Consider the following 19153-nt stretch of genomic DNA (forward strand, 5'->3'; position numbering starts at 1 on the left):
TTATGAAATGAGCGGGTCAAACAGCATCTCAGTCAGAGACTCTTACAGCTTAGAAACAGGCCCTTCGGCCCAACTTGTCCACACCGGCTAACGCGTCCCAGGTACATTAGTCCCACCTGTCTGCGTTTGGCCCATATCCCTCTAAAGCTGTCCTATCCATGTACCTGTCTAATTGTTTTTTAAATGTTGTGATAGTCCCTGCCTCAACTACCTCATCTGGTATCTCATGCCATACACCCACCACCTTTTGTATGAAAAAGTTACCCTTCAGCTTTCTATGAAATCTTTTCCCGCTCACCTTAAACCTATATCCTCTGGTCCTCAATTCCCCTACTCTGGGCAAGAAACACTGTGCATTTACCTGATCTATTCCTCTCATAATTTTATAATACCACTCTGGAGAACATGGATAGGCGACTTTTGTGCTGGGGGCCCTCCTGTCTGCCTGAACCACTGACTTCCCCAGCAGTTTTTGTTTGGCTTTACCATCGTGCTTACCTTTCTTTACACCACTGGGCCTAAGGCCATTAGGAAGGAGATGAGAAGGAATTTATTTTGTCAGAGGGTGGTGAATCTGGGGAATTCTTTGCCACAGAAGGCCATGGAGGCCGATTCAATGGATATTTTTAAGGCAGAGACAGATTCTTGATTAGTATGGGTGCCAGAGGTTATGGGGAGCAGACAGGAGATTGGGGTTAGGAGCGATAAATAAGCCATGATAGATACAAAATGCTGGAGTAACTCAACGGGACAGGGTCTCCGGATAGAATGAGTGACGATTTGGGTCGAGACCTTTTTTCAGACTCATGGGAGAGGGAGACACAGAGATAAGGAAGGGTAAAATATGTGAAAATGAAACATCAACAGAGAGGAGGCTCAAGGAAAATGTAGAATAGATCATTGTTAGCTGGTAGGAGAAGGTGACAACAAAGAGTTGGAGAGCTGGAGGAATCGCCGAGGTGGATCAGCCATGATTGAATGATGGGGCAGACTTGCTGGGCCGAATGTCCTAATGCTGCTCTTTATGAACTCACATGATTTTCGCGGTGGCGCAGCGGTAGAGTTTGCTGCCTTTCAACAAAATGCAGCATTGTAGACCGGGTTCGATCCCAACTACGGGCGCTGTCTGTACCGAGTTTGTCGTTCTCCCCTTGACCGAGATCTTCGGTTTCCTTCCACAGTGCAAAGACGCACAGGTTTGTAGGTTCACAAAAATGCTGGAGAAACTCAGCGGGTGCAGCAGCATCTATGGAGCGAAGGAAATAGGCAACGTTTCGGGTCGAAACCCTTCTTCAGACTGTAGGTTAATTGGTTTGAAAAATGTAAACATTGTCCAGTATAAAATTGTCCGAAATCCAAGTACAATCCTTGTTGGACACCAAAGATCTTATAGCGGTGTGGTGGACACTTCGCAAGGAACAAGGAGGGGACTCCGTCGGTCCTCCCAGCTGCTGCTGTTCCCCGCTCCGCTGGGCGGCGCTGCTTCGGGAGCCGCGGATACCGGAGGCGGGGACTGAGCGGAGCCGGAGCAATGAGGAGATGAAATCTACAGTGATTTACAGCTGAAGAACGGGGGCTGGACCCACTAGACATCAGATGCATATATATCCCGCACACCGAAACTTTTTTGGGCACTGACGGTGAGAAAAATGTTAATAATGTTCCCTCGATCTGGGACGCGCCGAGGTATTGCTCGCAGGGCCGAGCCGGCTCACCTCACCTCCCCATGTCTCGTACATTCTAGTACACTCTGATCTCTGTTTGATTCATCCTTGCTGCTTGGCGGCAACGTTACACGATGTTTTGTTTCTCTTTCTGACTTTAGGCATCGTGCAAGGCGCAACTATCAGCGGGGTAGCTTTGTATGAAGAATTAGAAAACATGATGGCAAATATTCTGATTCTGATTGGGATAATAACCATGTCGTTGACGTTTTGGGTTGTGTCCATGACAGCAAGTAGCTATTATGGTAAGTTGTTCGTTCCGAATGTGTGTGTCTGAGAGCATCAGTGAGTGTGTGTCTGTGAGAGTGTGTGCCTGTGTCTGAGTGTGTCTTGCCATACATTTTAACCCCTTCAGTGTGATGCATTCTTATTGTCCAAATGTTCTACATTATGAACGTAATTAAAATATATTTTCAATCCAGTGTGATTAAACATTATACAGTCATAGAGCTATACAGTATACAAACAGCCCTTTGGTCTAACTTGTCCATGCTGACCGAATTAACATTGTAAGCTGGTACCATTTGTCTGCATTTGGCCCATCTCCCCCTAAACCCTTCCTATCCACATATCAGTCCAATTGTCATAGTACCAATTGACCTATTAATATTATTAGCCTATAAATAAACCTATTAATCATGTTGATTTTAAAAACGTTGGTACAGTTTCATATCTATTTGAATTGAAACAGTTGGCTTTGCTTTCCACAGATAATCTACGACCTGTGTCACCCTGGCGATGGATGTTTTCGGTGATAGTTCCACTGATTATTACTTCACACGCACTAAAGAACAAGAGTCTTGACTACAGTGGAGCAATTGGAGGTGAAGTTTGATCCATAAAATGTTTGCTAAATGATTTTAGAGTTTGTCACAATTACATTGTCCCAAACTGGTTCTTGAAATGTTTAACAGTATGACATTAATTTTTAATCCCTAATTTAGTTTATGGTATTACTTTAGATTTGGGCATTATCATTATCATATAATTAATGATTTTTTAAAATCTTTAATTGTGTTAATCTGAACAACAATAACCATATCAACAAAACTATAGTTACACAGAATAAGGGGAACGTTTTGTGTTAGTGATAGTTTTGCCTGAAAATGCTTCAGTATATTTCCATTGAATTTACACTATGATTCCTCGTTCCAATAACGTCTAATATTTTTGTGTTAAAAGACAACTTAAAACATGATTTGTTGTGCTTTTGGGGAGAAGGGAGGGGGTAGGTAGAACTAATGAACTCGGGGCGCAACCATTGATAAAACGTGCTGTACAATTCTATGAATTTCATTTGATTATTTCACTAACCTGTATACAGCCAATGGTTCTGTTTGATAAACTTATTTTCACAAAATTCGGAAATTTTGTGGTTGTTTCCTTGGAGCACAAATTGCCAATATTTTTGTAATGTGAACAATTATATAGGGAGGTTTTACAGCAGTCGGGTCACGACCCATGACCCGTACTGTTGCTACGCTACCCCAAATGGAGTACACGCGATGAACTGCAGGTAAGCACTTACGATTGTTTCCAGCGTAGCGGGCCCATTAAAACCCGCCAAAATTGTCAATTTTTGCGCTGTAAATAATTATGGAAATTGGGATATGTGTGTGAGACATTTAGCCTACTTCAGAATTCCAAAAGTGAGGAGAAATGACGGTAGATAGAAGTAAGAGCTGAAGGGACAACAACAGACAGAGTACTTAGCGAACATTGGCCGTTTGCTCACTGCATTTAGAAACATAGAAACATAGAAATTAGGTGCAGGAGTAGGCCATTCGGCCCTTTCGAGCCTGCACCGCCATTCAATATGATCATGGCTGATCATCCAACTCAGTATCCCGTACCTGCCTTCTCTCCATACCCCCTGATCCCCTTGGCCACAAGGGCCACATCTAACTCACTCTTAAATATAGCAATTTCATCAACTAAGGCATTATTCATGTTTTTTCTTGATTCCTTTGGCATCTAAAAAGTTTCAGAAGTGATAAATCTGGCTGTAAATTTTTTAAATCGCCCATGGTTCTCATGGGTTTTTACATACAAAAAGAAAACGCACCTGAAGAAAAATTTACAGCCAGATTTATCACTTCTGCAACTTTTTAGATGTGGATGAAATGCAGTGAGCAAACGCGATAATTCCCAATATTTTCAATTCCGATATGATCGCCAAGCACTTTAGCTGCTGTTCTCCCTTCAGCTCTCGCTTCTCTCTAACTTTATTTCGCTTCACTTTTGGAATTCTAAAGTTGGGTACATGTCTCTCACGCTTACCTCGACTTCCACAAATTTTTTTCAGCGCAAAAATTCAAAATCTTGGCTGTTTTTAACAGGTAGGAAAGTACGCGTTTCTTGCATTGATAACATATACCGGAAGTTACGGATGTCCTCCAGATGGATTGAGCGGCTCCGTGCGTCAAGCCCTATGACCCAGTGGCCTTACGTGCAACCCCCCCCCCTATATCCAGTGTTGGAGCCTGATATATTTTTCAACCCGAGTGAGAAAATAAGTATGTGCACAAGGAGTCCATAAGAACCTGTTCTTCTGTTCAATAATATCTTGACCTCTTTCTTGCATGTTCTCAAACTTAATCTTATCATTGAATATATTAAATACATTTTTGCTTCAAAACTTTATTGGGAAGAATATAACAAAGATTCATGATCTACCCGAGGGAAGAAAAATTCTTTATTTCCATCTAAAAATGGATGAGTACTTATTCTGAAACAACAACCCAAGGTCTAGATTCCTACAAACACTTTTTCAGCCTCTATCCCACTCAAACGCTTTTATTTCAATATTACCTTGTTATTACCTAAAAATTCCAAAAGCCTTTCCTTTTGTTGACCATATCATCCCAGGATTCAGCCGAGTGAGCATTCTTTAAATTGCCATCGTAGTAAAATTATCTTTCTTTAAATAGAGACCAAAGTTATATGCAGAACTAGTGATGGAGCCTCACTAGTTTTTTAGCTTCAGTACAGTTGAAACAAGACTACCCTTTCTTACTCCATCCCTTTCTCAATAAAGGCCAATGTTCCTTCTGCCTTACTAATTACCAACGTTGGAGTATTCAATGACATCATCAACCCTTATCATCTGCGATCTGAAGTTTCCACCCGCTTTAAATGGACATCTAATATACCCAAGGAGTGCATGGTGATCTCCCTCAATGATTACCATCCAGTAGCATGTCCATACACTGTAATGAGGTTCATTTTGACATGAATAAAGTCCTGCTCAGAAATGACCGGGATCTGTTTGAATTTGCCTATTGCCACAACAGGTCAACAGCAGATCCTATCACCGCTCTGTTCTGGGCCATTTGGATAACAGGAATATACGTTATTGACTACAGCTCGGCGTTCAACACAATCATGTCCTCAGTCATGCAACTGGATGCTTAACTTCCTTATCGGCAGACTTCAGTCAGTGAGGATCTGTAACAATATTTCCTTGTTGATCATCATCACGGGTGCACCCCAAGGATGCATGCTTGGCCCCCAACTCTACTTTTTTTACAACCATGACTGTACAGTCAAGCATAGATCCAATGCCATCTAGAAATATTGGTGGTTGATCCATGGTGATGAGTCCGCATATAGGAGAGGGATAGAATAACGTGTGGGGTGTCGCAAAAACAATCTTTCATCAGCAACACAAACCAAGGAACTAATTGTTGAATATCGAATGGGGAAGTTGGATGACCCATGTGCCATACTTCACTGGTGGGTCGGCAGTGGAGATTGTGGATGATGTACCCTGGGTCCAGCACATAGATGTAATCAAGAAGAAGGTGAGCCAGTGCCTCTGCTATTTCAAAAGTGATTGGACAGGTCACTGAACACTGTAACAAGCTTCTGCAGATCCACTGTAGAAAGCATCAGGACAAGTTGCATCATGTCCTGACATGCTAATTCCAATGCACAGGAAAGCAAGAGTCTGCAGAGAGTGATGGTCCCAGCTTGGTCCATTACGGGCATGGCCTTCCCCTATTTCCAAAAGCATCCACATAAGGTGCTGCCTCAAGAAGACGGCATCTATTATTAAGGATCCCCATCATCTGTGCCATGCCCTCTTCTCACTGCCACCATTGGACAGGAGGTACAGGTCTCAAGCTCCACACCACTTTCCTATAACTATCAGGTTATTGAGCAAACCCGCACAACTCCACAATGGGACATTCCGGACCACTTCTTGCACTACTGTGGACTTGTTTTCTGCTTTTACACTAATGTCTTATTTTTGCACTTTTTAAATTTTAATTGTAGAATTAATGTGTAATTCATGTTTTTGCGTGACATCCGAGTGTATGCCTTTGGTGCTGTTAGCATGATTTTCATTATGCGTGTTACTCGCCGCATTTGTGAATATAATTATAAACTAATTTGGCTTCCTGTGTGCTGACTATTTGTGCTAAAGAACACCCATGTCCTGTTGTGTAGCATTATCCAATAGTTTCCAATTAACCAATATTTTGTTTTTTCTATTCTCGCTGCTAAAATGCATAGTCTCACATCTTCACCCTTTATATTTCACTTGCCTTTTTGCTGATTCACATAATCTACATCTTTAAAATACTCTTTTTGTCCTTCTCATCAGTTATTTTCCTTCCTATTTTGTTTCGTCAACAATATTGTTTTTTTAACTGTCCGTAGACACGGCTGATATGCGGAGCATTTCTAGTCATCCTTTTGGATTCAGATCTCCAACATATCTGGCCATAATTTTTACTCTTTATTATGAACCTCTTTTTTTCTGTTTGCTCTCGTTCTCTCTATCTTATTAATCTATCAAACATGCAGCTCTAAACCACAGAGTTGTCTTTATCAACCATGGCCTTATCTTTAGTTCTTTCCATCCCTTAATCATCCTATTTGCAATTTAAAAACTATTTTCTCACTTTTGTAGTTCTGATGACTCAAAATATTCTTTGCACAGTCTTGTTGAGTGTTTCCCTGCATTTTAAGCTACAGTGCAATTGGTTCCTTTGCCTATCTTTAATAATTGATTCATAAACACATTGAGTTCTCAACAATGATCTCTATGGCGCCTGGCTAATTATATCTTTCCATCCTAAAATTAATCCATTAATCCCAATTTGTTTTCTGTGAATTAACATGTCCTCCAGCCATGTGATCATTTTGGAGATACAAATGCACTGTATTCACAAATTGCACGTTACCCTTTGTACTCATTGCATACACATAAACACTTCTTGACAAAGGTTTTTTAAACCTTATCGGTTGTTTTCAGATACCAAATACTCGGTGTATGAAAAATTTACATTACAGATTGAACTACCTCCTTCTCATCGTAAACCTGTGTCCTGTTGTTTTAGATACTCTTCCATGGGAACAGTGCCTGACTACCCCATTTGTGCCTCTCGTAATTTTATACAGCTTGGTCTTGTCATCTCTCAACCTTTTTTTTTCTCCAAGGAAAATTGACCCATCTTATGCAATCTCTCATTCAATAACTCAAGCCGTTCCATCCAAACAACCTTAATGTTTGTTAGCTTAATTGTATCTTTTATTTGAGTGCATGACCTAGAATTACGCAGCATACTCCAAGTGCAGCCTAACCAATGATGAGTACAGCTGGAACGATTCTTCCAATGAAGGCAAGCATGCTATCTGCTTTCTGTGCCATATGCCTTTCAGGGATATGTAATTGTACCCCTAAGACTCCTTTTGGTTTCCTCTTCCATCGTAAAAAATGCATGGTTCTGTAAGTTAATTGGCATTGTTGCTCCCTGTGCAGAGGTGTGTGCACAAAGTAGATTGAAATGTTGGTTTAAACTGCTGGAGGAACTCAGCGGATCAGCAAGCATTTTTGAAAGGATATGGACAGGCAACTTTCAGGGTTTGAATTCATATACGAGTAATCGGTGCAAAATTGGTGGACTGAAAGGCCTGTTTTTATGAATACAATGTTTTGTAACTCTGATGTAGCATGCAGAAATCATTTTTTTAAATCATATTTGCAAATTAACCTTTGTAACGAAATCTAATCAGTGCTCGCTTCAAACATAAATTGATCTGAAGCAGTTAAGATAACCTGAAATTGTGAAAGTTGCAGTATTAATGAATTAATGTATTTGTTAAACTTAGCTTAGTAGTCTCCCATGATTTCATCGTGGCCTGAGGGAATGGATGTACTATTCCTGTCATCTGCTTCATTGAGAAATTGAAGACTGTGACATTTGTGTAAAGCATAACAGGACACCGTTTTGTCTTGCATGTTGTTTTTTTTAAATATAATTGCAGACTTTATTACTTGCCCTACTTCGTTAACGTCTCATCTATTCAATAACCTATGAGTATTTTTGATAAGGTATCTCCAAATAGCTCATTCTTCTGTATTAATCTTAAATTTGAGAACAAGAATCGTCAAACTAACAATTCTTCACTCATTATTTCCTCAAAGCAACAATGTTAGCACATGTTTTAATTTTTCAGAATAAAAGGTTTTCATGGTGTAAATTTTATCCAAATATTTTGAATGCTCAAGAATGAACAGTGCATCTCTTTCATAATGAAATAAGTAGGTTAGGGTCAATTTTTCGGCATTTCGGTGTGTGTGAGCAATGGATGCAATAACAAGGAAAAATGTTGTTGGATATTAATTTAGATGTTTTGTACGATGACCAAATTTGACAGTGGAGTATTGTGCATTGTATGGATGAAAGAATATTGAAATTGACATGTTCAGAAGAGCAATTAGTTACAGAGGCAATGCTTCAATGAACAGTTACAAGACTTAAATTTTCCAAGATTATTTATCTTTTAGCCATAAACCTTCTTGATAATTATGGGTCTGTCAGGATTTGTCCTAGACATTTTACTGTAGTGTTCCTTGGAGAAAGTAAACTTGTTTGTATGGGGAATAATACTGCTTCTTTACACATTTTGTTGCAGCTCTGCTTGTTGGAATCATCCTCACAGTTGCCAACTTCAGTTTCTTTTCTGCATTGCTAACTTTTTTTGTTAGCTCATCCAAACTTACAAAATGGAAAGCAGAAGCAAAGAAGCGTTTGGATGCAGAATATCAGGAAGGTAATGCTGCTAAATCGTCCATTTTATGCTTCAAATGTGACGTAAATTGTAAATAAAGCAAGTACATTTCAAACCTGAACCTCTGTCTGTAGCACTCTGAGTTTAAAATGAAAATGAGGAGTAATTGACCATTGTTCTTTTTTCTATCCATGGAATGCCTGACTAGCTGCAAATTTCCTGCATCTACATCCTTTCAACTTCTGTGTATATATTGAAATTACATTATCATAAACTCTTTGCAAACATTAACCTCTTGCATTTTTCTTTTTATAACTACAAGGCTTTGTGCAATTTACTGGACATTGATTTTTACTATTACCTAATTTAAATATTTACGTAAGTCCAGAAAATAGTAAAATGTGTGATAATTGTTACCTGCCCTGTATTTCAACCATCTCACCTTTCCTGTTTTCAATATCATCAGCTGGGCTGACCACCTTTGCTCACCACTCATAACTCTCCCTAAATCACTCCATCTTGCACCTTTTGGTGTTATCTTAAGAGGTGTCAAGACTTATCTTCATCTATGCTATTGGTAATTTCAAACTGTACTTGTGTTTCATTTCTGATTTGCCCTGATAAATGTTACAGTATTAAAAGCTTTGAGTTACTAAGTTGTGGAAGGACAAACAAACTAATGTCCGTGTCTCTCCCGGGTCAACATTGTTAGTGTTGAGACTGTCATTACACTCTGTTGGCTATATAGGGCAGCCACATTGTTCAAATGTCTGACACCAGATTCCTCAAAATAGTACTTGACTCTGAGCACTCTGGAGGAAGAGGTTACCAGGTGGACAAAAAAATGATTTGAACATTGAATAAAAGCCTTGAGAAATTCTATCTCTTTAACAAGACGGGTCTTGACCCGAAACATCACCCATTCCTTCTCTGCAGAGATGCTGCCTGTCCCGCTGAATTACTCCAGCTTTTTGTGTCTATCTTCAGTTTAAATCAACATCAGCAGTTCCTTCCGACATACTAAACTAAACTTAATTGCACTTCCCCATTGATACCTGGAAATTTTGGCCTCTGATTGATAAGTGCAGAGGAGTATTTGAGATTGTGTTGAGAATCATGAATCCATACACATGCTTTGCGTACCAGAAAGAGTAGACCACCTCACAACCTGCCTTGTCAAACAAAGAATCTGCAGTTCCCACTTTGGCCTCATTAGTCACCGAATCCACAATACTACAGTGGAAGCAAGTCCCCAGAAGCCTGTTAAAGAAGAACTTTCATAACTTTAACAAATGTTTATGCCATGTCCGTGATGATTAAGGAGAGTTGTTCATAGGACACCTACAACTAACCAAATACTTAGTACATTATGCAGGAGGATGATTTAACTTCCTAACTATGTGGCATGAGTTACAGAACTGGTAAATTTAGTTTTTGTTTTGTCAAAAAAAAAAACGTGGAATTTGGCAGTGTTACTCATTCTTCACAAGAGATTAGAATGATAATTGGATTATAAAAGCTCCTGTTATTAGATAAATTACACATGCTCTCATCAGACACCTGTACTTAATTTCAGTAAGTGCCATTGGGTAATGCTCGAAACTTCTTGTTTTCATGCAAAGGTTTAGCAGAATAAAGCTGTTATTTTCTTATCGTTCAAGCCAGTTTACATTTCTGCCAGCATTTGACCTTTTAAATTTCTTCAAATCTCACGCCATAATCTCCAAGAGAACAAAAAGTAAAACAACTTGGTGCAGAAATAAGAGGAGCAGTGTCTAAATGCCTACGAGAATGCAATGCAAATGTATAAGCTGAAGCTGTAAAATGCAGAGCTGCGGTAAATGCCCTGAGAGTCACTGGCATTTGCGCTGGTGTTAGCTTTATAACATTGCAGGAGACCACTGACAGAATAGCTGGGGTAGAGTAGGATGGAGAATTAAATTAACAGCCCACCAGAAGCTGTGAGTTACCACTGCAGACTGAACACCTTTGCTTTGTTTTGTAGTCACCCAAACTGCACTTGGTTTCACCAACGTAGATGGAGATTATATTGATAGCACTGGATTTGGTGCACTGGATTGGAGGGAGAGCACGTGAATCTCTATTTTAACTGGAAGGCTTATTTGGGTTCCTTAATGGTGGGATGAGAAAGATAAAAGGAGAGTTATTGAATCTCCTGTGGTTGTGTGGGAAATTGCCTTGAGAAGGGTAATGGTTGATAGAGGTGGAAGAATGGAACAGGGAGCTGCGAAGGGAACAGCCCCTGAAATGCTGAAAGACGAGGAGTAGTTGCTGAACAGTGATATCTCTTTGAACATGCTTGAAATTGAAGCAAAGTCTGGTGAGATGGAATTTGTGGACAGTGGTAGGGTGTCGGAGGTTAAAGGAAGAAGGTAGGAGAATGGGGTTGAGTGGCAAAGATAGATTAGCCATGAATGAATGGCAGAGTAGACTCAATGGGCCGAATGGCCTAATTCTGCTGTTATGAATTTATGAACTCTGTTCTTGTCTGTCCAGCAGGAGAAGGGTTGAGATTGGAGGTGCAGGAAATATGAGACACTACCTTGCCAATTGCCAATTATGGTAAAGGGAAAGTCATGGTTAAGGAAGCCAGAAAGATTAGGTAGCTTGCCATCAGCCAAATGAGTTTCACCTGATTCCTTTATAGCTGTAACGAATTGCAACTATAATTTCAATGTTGGATTTGTTTTTGTTAGGAGGTGGAAAATGGAAGCCTATTACCACAACTAAGAATTACCAAGCATGTGTTTGAGTGACTTCAGGGGGAAATAAAAGATACTTTTGGAGTTTCTAGGAGATTCAAGTATGTATATTTACTGTTATGACTTGTAATCAGCTGAAAGTAGATTCATATTTTGGGAGAAAGTGCAGTGGCATAGAATGAAGAGGCAAAAAAAAGAAAGTAAGAAAATTCATAGCAGATTGTGATCTTAAACTATAACAATAAAGTAGGTGCATATTAGTTTTCTTCAAAATTAAAATGTTAAGGAGGACGTTACTAAAGAAGCCGAACTCTATCTAATCCAGGTTTGAGAGCCATTTGGACCCGATGTTATTATAAATTTGAATGCAAATCAATCTGAATGTTATTTCTAAAATGAGATGTGCAGTATATGTGACAGTGGCATGCAAGTGCATGTAAGTGCATTTTGAGGTTGTTTTACCTGTATTTCCATCTATGATTATGCTTTTTGTATACAGGGGGCCAGAGGAACTGGTTACAAGTATTCTGTAATGGCGGTATTCCTACAGAAATCGCCTTGCTTTATATGATTGAAAATGGGCCCGGAGAAATCGCAATTAATTTTTCAAAACAGTACACTGCTTCTTGGATGTGTCTGTCCCTCCTGGGTGCTCTGGCTTGCAGCTCAGGAGATACATGGGCATCAGAGGTAGGAAGTGTGGCTAGCAAGAGGCAACCAAGGCTGATAACCACTTGGGAAAAGGTACCCATTGGTAAGAATATGCATTTCCATTTAGCTTTCCATGATGGTTCAATACTGATAATTCCAAAGAAGTTAAATTGTAATTATTTGGACGAATGTATATTTATGAAAATTGAAGAAAATCATATACTGTACTAAAACAGACTTTTTGCAAAGATTGTGAAGTCTTGCATTATAAACCTTTAACCACTACATTTTAGTTTTGGTGCAAAGTGTACTATTTTCCAAGCAGCACCCACCGCTGATAAACATCTATTCATAGAGTGCTCCTTCCCATCGAGGTATACTTTCTCGGGTACTTGTGAGACGCTCTCGGAACCCACCTCCGTGTGCCTGCCCCTTGCGAGTGCCAGTAGAGGCTCCAGCCAGTTCTGGGAACATGCAATTGCCCCTGCTTGTCTATCCTAGCTGAGCCCACCACCTTCCTGCACACCAGCTGCCTGATGTGGCCCTCTACTCCCTTGCACGTGCCCCAGCACCCAGCATCCCCACATGAGCAACACTCATCTAAGCCTGTTGAGTGCCCACCCATATCTTCGCTGATCCTTCTGCCTGCACGTACCTGCCCTGTCCCTTGTCCGACCATCCTGCCTGTTCACATACACCACAACCACATCTTCCACTGTCTGTGTGCATTCTTGTTCCTTCCAGAATGTCCACGCTCCTGTGGGTGTACCTCTTCCTCGAGCCTGCATGAGCACCCATCTACCGTTCCCAATCCAACTGTCCCCTTTCCAGATCATTGTCCCAGACCTCCAGTCGTTTCTCAGTGCACCCTGCCCACATGTGTCCCTGTGCCTTCCTGAACCATCCGCAACATTCTCCCCAAGCAACTCTATGCACACGTCCCTTTATGGAGTCTGCACAAGGAGCCTGTCCCTTCCCAGACCACCTTCATCATCTGCACGAGTGCCATCCTGCTTATGTCATTCCCAGATCTCACCGTCAATGTCATTACACATTCCCTTTCAAAAAACCCTTCCCTGTGTGCTGCCCCATCCAATATCCTCATCTCTGTGCGCCTCCGCTTAATCTCCTTCCCAATCATTGGGGTTTTAATATATGCCAGCAGGATTGACTGGACATTGTTTATTGTGTGGATATAGTTGTATAAGATTTTATCCAATACTGTATTGGATACGTTTATTTTCTATCACTATATCATGCAAAACCTTAGAAAATATACATTGCTTTTGATGTATTTATTCCATTTCCTCTAATGGTTTTTATTTAAATGATTTTCATTAAAATCATTATATGTAGAAAAAATTGAGTGAATTGGATGCTATTTAATGTATGTACCATTCCATGCAGTCGTTTGTGCATTAAAAAAAAAAGTCAATAGCTCTGGATATTTTGTTTTAAACATGCATATGCAATATAATTTCACTTGTCTAAACCAAATGAATTGTAGAACCTTATATCGTAAACATAAGGGTCACTTGAATTTGAAGTCAAAGAATAAAAGATTCATTAGAAGTTTCAAAAAAATGTAGAGGCCATTTAGTCTACTGTGTCTGACGGCTATGATAGTTTTGTTAACTTGAATCTTATTATTTCCTTCCATTTGTAATAGTTGCCTATGTTTTATTTGTTCTATTATATACATCTCAATTGTCATGGAGTCTTGCAATGTGGAAACGGGCCCTTCGGCCCAACTTGCCCACACCGGCCAACATGTTACATCTAAACTAGACCCACCTGCTTGTATTTGGCCTATATCCTTCTAAACCTATCCTATCCATGTACCTGTCTAAATGTTTCATAAACGTTACGATAGTACCTGCAATGTACCTCATGTTGAAAATATACTACAACAAAACTAGCATTTAAAAATTCAGTTGTAATGAATAGGTAGAATCAATGTTAAACCAGTGTAAATATTCCAAGGAAAAGAAATTAAAGATTATTAGTTTTTTTAAAGTACTAAAGTGAGTTAATTTCTTTCAGGTACAAATGGAGGAGTCACTGTTGTGGGTCTTGTAGCAAGTATACTTGGTGGAACAGTTGTTGGCTTAGCTTACCTACTAACTCAGTTTATGTTTGTGGAGGATCTGGGTCTTTCACCACCTCAGTGGCCAATTGTTTTATATGGTGCCGTGGCAGGTTTCCTCGGTTCCATTTTGGACTCCTATCTCGGTGCCACAATGCAGTATTCAGGTTTGTGTTGATTATTGTTATTATTATTAATAATTGTGAAATAAAAGTTATATCTCAAGTCCTGATGAACAGTAATTTTGTTGTTGAATGGTTGAGGTGAATTTGAAATTGAACAATTGGAAACTGAACGATTGATGATGCTATTAATAAATATGAAACTGAATTCTTCCATGTGATTGCACTATTCCCTAGTTTGGAAGAATCTATGCCAATTAGATTGTACTTGGGACAGAAAACAACATCAATAATCAACTGCAGCATAGAATGCTTTGGAATGTTATATCTAATTTAAAGTGCAGGCAAATTGATGAAACTTTGCAAACTAATGTTGCAAATTCATAGCATTCCTACATTAAGTAAAATTTACATCTGCTAAACAATGCTTAATTCTGAACTATTGAGATTCAAAGTATGCTTACATACTACAGTAGAAATAAAAGTTTGTGCCAAATGCAAAGAGAGCTTGTTTATAATAAATCGCTAAATAGTGTCAAAATGGAGTAGGACTGCTTGCTTTATACGTGATGGGATGACAACTATAGGTCTATTAATTTGTTTACAATTTGTTTGACCTTGCAGGTTTTGATGAAGACAGTGGAATGGTTATTAATCACATTACTCCAAATGCAAAGCACATATCAGGGAAACCTATCCTGGATAACAATGCTGTGAATCTCTTCTCTACCATCCTTATTGCTCTGCTATTGCCAGGAATAACCTGGCCTATGTGGCCAAGAAAACTAACAATATAGAAAGGTGTGAGATGAGCATCTATTAATGCAGTATTCCCATAACAGTTCATGCTACTTTGAATAATGAACATGCACTAATATACTTTTTAAGAGCTGAATTTAGTTGTTGAAATGAATTCTTGGGATCATAACGTGAAGGTTTAGTTATTGCAACCTTGGACAAATTACATGATTCACTCAAATCTTTTGTGTATTACTTCTCAGTGATCTATGCTTATTATTATTTTAGAAAGGTTTGTAAGTGGGTCATAGATGGGGTAGAAAGAATGCTTTTCCCCAGGAAAAGGGAATCCAAAACTAGAGGGCAGAGGTTTATGGTTAGAGGAAGAAATTTAAAAGATCTAAGCGGCAGGTTTTTCAGAGGTTGGTGGTTATATCAGCTGCCAGATGAAGAGGTACAGGTAGATACAAGTATGTTTAAGACCATTTGGACAAGTACTTGGATAGGAAAGAAGTAGACTATTATGGACCTAAAGCAGACAAATTAGATTTGTGCACATAGGCATCATGGTCGATGTGGACAGGTTGGTCCATAGAGCTGTTACAGCTCCAAGACTATTATTAAACATAGTCTCATCATTCCTGAGGCATAGAAGCACAAAGCTCCCACGGGAAAACAAAATGATGGACACCACTAAAAATCTTTCTTTTGTAAAAGCATTGACATTAACATGAGTGGCCTTGACCTGTTCCACAACCACAGTTCAGAAAGCTTTTAAAAATAAGCTTGGTAAGAGGCGGTGGAGGAGAGGTGGATTCTGAGCAAGGTAGACAAGCTGGGATTATCACTTGCTTCCACACTAACTTTCATACTAATGATTATGTAAATTGAAGGCCTTCCAAATCTCACTTGCCCAATTGTGTATGTAATAGAATCACAAGAGACTGCTGGAATCTGAAGCAAAAACAAACTGTTGGAGGGACTTCGTGGATCGAGCAACATCTATGAGGGGAGAGAAATTGTTGGCCTTTCGGGTCAAAACCTGCATCAAGACCTGGAATGTGGACCCAAGTCCTAATGCAGGATCTCGACCCGAAACGGCGATAGTTTTCCTCCTGTCCCACTGAGACGCTGCTAGACTAACGGAGTTGGTTTTTGGTGTATAATAAATTGACACGGTTCTTTTGCTATTAGAGTCATTGCTGCTGAAATTGGTGAGATTGAGAGAATTTCTGAGGTTTTGCACTTATCACCCAGAGTTCAGTGCTGCTCTCATTCCATATCATTAAGCCTGCCCTAATTAGAGAGAGAGAATATACGGGACTGTTTCCTGAAGTTTTAGGCAGAAGTTTCCCTCGCACATAGACACTACCGGAGAGGGCTGTGGAGAAATATGCAATGTTTACTAATGCCTGCAGTGAATGAGCTCATGAGTATGTGGATCAGTAGATAACAAATCCCACAGATAAAGAGGACTGTGCTTTTTTTTAAATGTATATTGACATTCCTTTTGAAGATGCTTCTGTTAAAACAGAAATGCTTTGCATTTTGTAATAATTCTTACTTTATAAAAGTATTTTATTTGCACATAAGATTTGTCTGTATAGAGTTTGTACTTTCTCCCTGTGACCGCATGGGTTTTCTCCGGGTGTTTCAGTTTCTCCTTGCACTCCAAAAGGTTTGTAGGTAGTTACAGGTTTGTAGGTTAATTGACTTTGATAAAATTGTAAATTCTCCCCAAGTGTAGAATAGTGTTAATGTAGAGGGTGATTGTTGGTCAGCGCTGACTCGGAGGGCCTGTTTCATTCTGTATCTATAAAGTCTAAAAGGCTTAAAGCTGGTTGAGAGGGCCAGCAGCATCTCAATGTATTATTTCTTTCCAAAAACTAACATCCATCAACACATCACTCCCTCAATAAGATTCTCAATTGTCAAAAAATATTTTCTCCAATTTCTTAATTCAAAATGTTCTGAATCCAAAACTTCCCAATTGAAATGGCTAATCCAATTTAATTTAAATAAACCAAGGATGAAGAAAAATTAACATGAAATATCCTGATAAATTGCTATTTTTATTGAACTATGTTCAAAAACGATTGTTGTCATTAGATTTCTATGTTCTATGATGTGTTCATAACTAGTTTCTGTAACCTTTTATTTAGCTAAATTGATATAAGTACAAATTTTGTTCATGACAATTGCTGTAAACTGTAAAATATGTTTGAATACTTAATGTATATCTTCAGATGTGTGCAATTTTCCTAATTTTTAGTTATAGCTATTATGTTTTATTTGTGCAATCACAGATATAATTTTGCTTATCTGAAATAATACAGATCAACACGTACCTATGTCCCTTGGTTTTATGTGGCTGAAATTGTAGCACTTAATGTACCACTTAAGATGCCATTCACCCCTTGTGTCTGCAAAGCTTAATTTTCCACCGCAGCTGAACCCTGTCCATGACTTGTATCTTGATATTTCTTCCTTTCATATAATTCTTCAATTTCTATTTCTTATAAAATACATCGGAACAATTATTTTTATCTTTTATGTGAATACTGATCTTTCAAACTTTTTTTGTAGTAATCTGGAGAATATTAATGTATAAAGTAATAATTCACCAACCATCGTTGACCTACCACAGTGCACAGATTTCTTGACTGCTTTTCATCTCTTTCCTGCACTTCTGTTCTCACCCTATCTCCAGCCACACAAGGCAAGAACCAAGTTCCTCTGGTTCTTGCCTTCCATGTCACCAGACTCAATGTTGAACAGATCATCTTTTGCAATTTCTGCCAGTTCCAACTTGATTGCAATTTCTACCAGTGCAAAATAACCTAGATTTCCAACTAGGTTCATGAATAGGCAAGATTTAGAGCCAAATGAAGAGAGATTTAGGCCAAATGAAGGGGAATGGAACCAGCTCAGCTGGTTGGCATCAATAAGGAAACTTTTCATAAGTCGAACAGAGAGCATGTTATCTCCTTGTTCACAAAGACTGATGAAACCGAAGCACATGAATCCTGTAGAGTAAGTTCTATTATCTGGCGGGATATGGGGAGAAGGCAGGAACGGGATACTGATTGGGGATGATCAGCCATGAATGGCGGTGCTGGCTCGAAGGGCCGAATGGCCTACTCGTGCACCTATTGTCTATCTATTTTATAATCTTGTTCAAATGCACTACCGTTGTAAATGACAGACACATATTTACCTACACCACATTTTAATTTAATATAATATGAATGTTTATTATAAACCAGATTTCTACAGACGCCAAATAATGAACCTGGAGCAAAATGTCTGAAACAACTGTTTGAGTTAGCCTTTTTGATTTTGTAATTAAGGGCATAATTAAAACACATCTGTATTAATTTTCAGTACCTGACATCTCATCACTGTCAAACTACAAAGCAATACGAAAGATGTATTTTGCTTGAGCGGTATAAATATTGGTTTCTCTAACTTCAAATACCCCTTGCTTTCCCTCTCCCTCCCCTCCCTCACCCTAGTTTCAATATCCTCCTGATTAATTTTGATTGCATGCCTCGTTGTCACTTTCCCCTCAACCAGCAATGAACCATTCTACATTTTGTTGAGCATTGTCTGTCTTGATCTATCATTTTCACACCTTACCCTTCCATATCTCTAATCTCCCTCTCCCCTGACTCTCAGACTGAAGAAGGGTCTCGACCCAAAATGTCACCCAATCCTTCTCTCCAGAGATGCTGCCGGTTCCGCTGAGTTATGGTGGCGCAGCGGTAGAGTTGCTGTCTTACAGCGACTGCAGTGCCAGAGACCGGGGTTCAATCCCGACTAAAGGTGCTGTTTGTACGGAGTTTGTACGTTCTCCCCATGACCTGCGTGGGGTTTCTCCCAGATCTTCGGTTTCGTCCCACACTCCAAACAGGTTTGTAGGTTAATTGGCTTGGTAAATATAAAAATTGTCTCTAGTGGGTATCGGATAGTGTTAATGTGCGGAGATCGCTGGTCGGCATGGACTGAAGGGCCTCTTTCAACGATGTATATTGAAGCTAAACTAAACAAAGGGTTTGTTTACATGCCATGTAACTGGTACTTTAT

At 39.4% G+C, this 19153-nt stretch overlaps 1 protein-coding gene across 1 annotated transcript; it reads left to right on the forward strand.

The window, feature by feature from the left end:
- Nucleotides 1-1490: 1490 nt before the first annotated feature.
- tmem19 (transmembrane protein 19) lies at nucleotides 1491-17412 on the forward strand. The gene is made up of 7 exons (XM_055650740.1): nucleotides 1491-1640; nucleotides 1826-1969; nucleotides 2435-2548; nucleotides 8652-8789; nucleotides 11970-12224; nucleotides 14165-14374; nucleotides 14954-17412. The coding sequence occupies exons 2-7, from the start codon at nucleotides 1882-1884 to the stop codon at nucleotides 15124-15126; spliced, it is 978 nt and encodes a 325-aa protein (XP_055506715.1). The 5' UTR covers nucleotides 1491-1640; nucleotides 1826-1881; the 3' UTR covers nucleotides 15127-17412.
- Nucleotides 17413-19153: the final 1741 nt, after the last annotated feature.

Source organism: Leucoraja erinacea, chromosome 19 (assembly GCF_028641065.1).
Source record: "Leucoraja erinacea ecotype New England chromosome 19, Leri_hhj_1, whole genome shotgun sequence".
NCBI lineage: Eukaryota > Metazoa > Chordata > Chondrichthyes > Rajiformes > Rajidae > Leucoraja > Leucoraja erinaceus.

Coding starts and splice junctions, on each gene's coding strand:
- tmem19 (XM_055650740.1), top strand. CDS start 1,882: ATGATGGCAAATATTCTGATTCTGATTGGGATAATAACCATGTCGTTG. Junction 1,970..2,434: donor GACAGCAAGTAGCTATTATG/GTAAGTTGTTCG, acceptor TGCTTTCCACAG/ATAATCTACGACCTGTGTCA. Junction 12,225..14,164: donor TTGGGAAAAGGTACCCATTG/GTAAGAATATGC, acceptor AATTTCTTTCAG/GTACAAATGGAGGAGTCACT.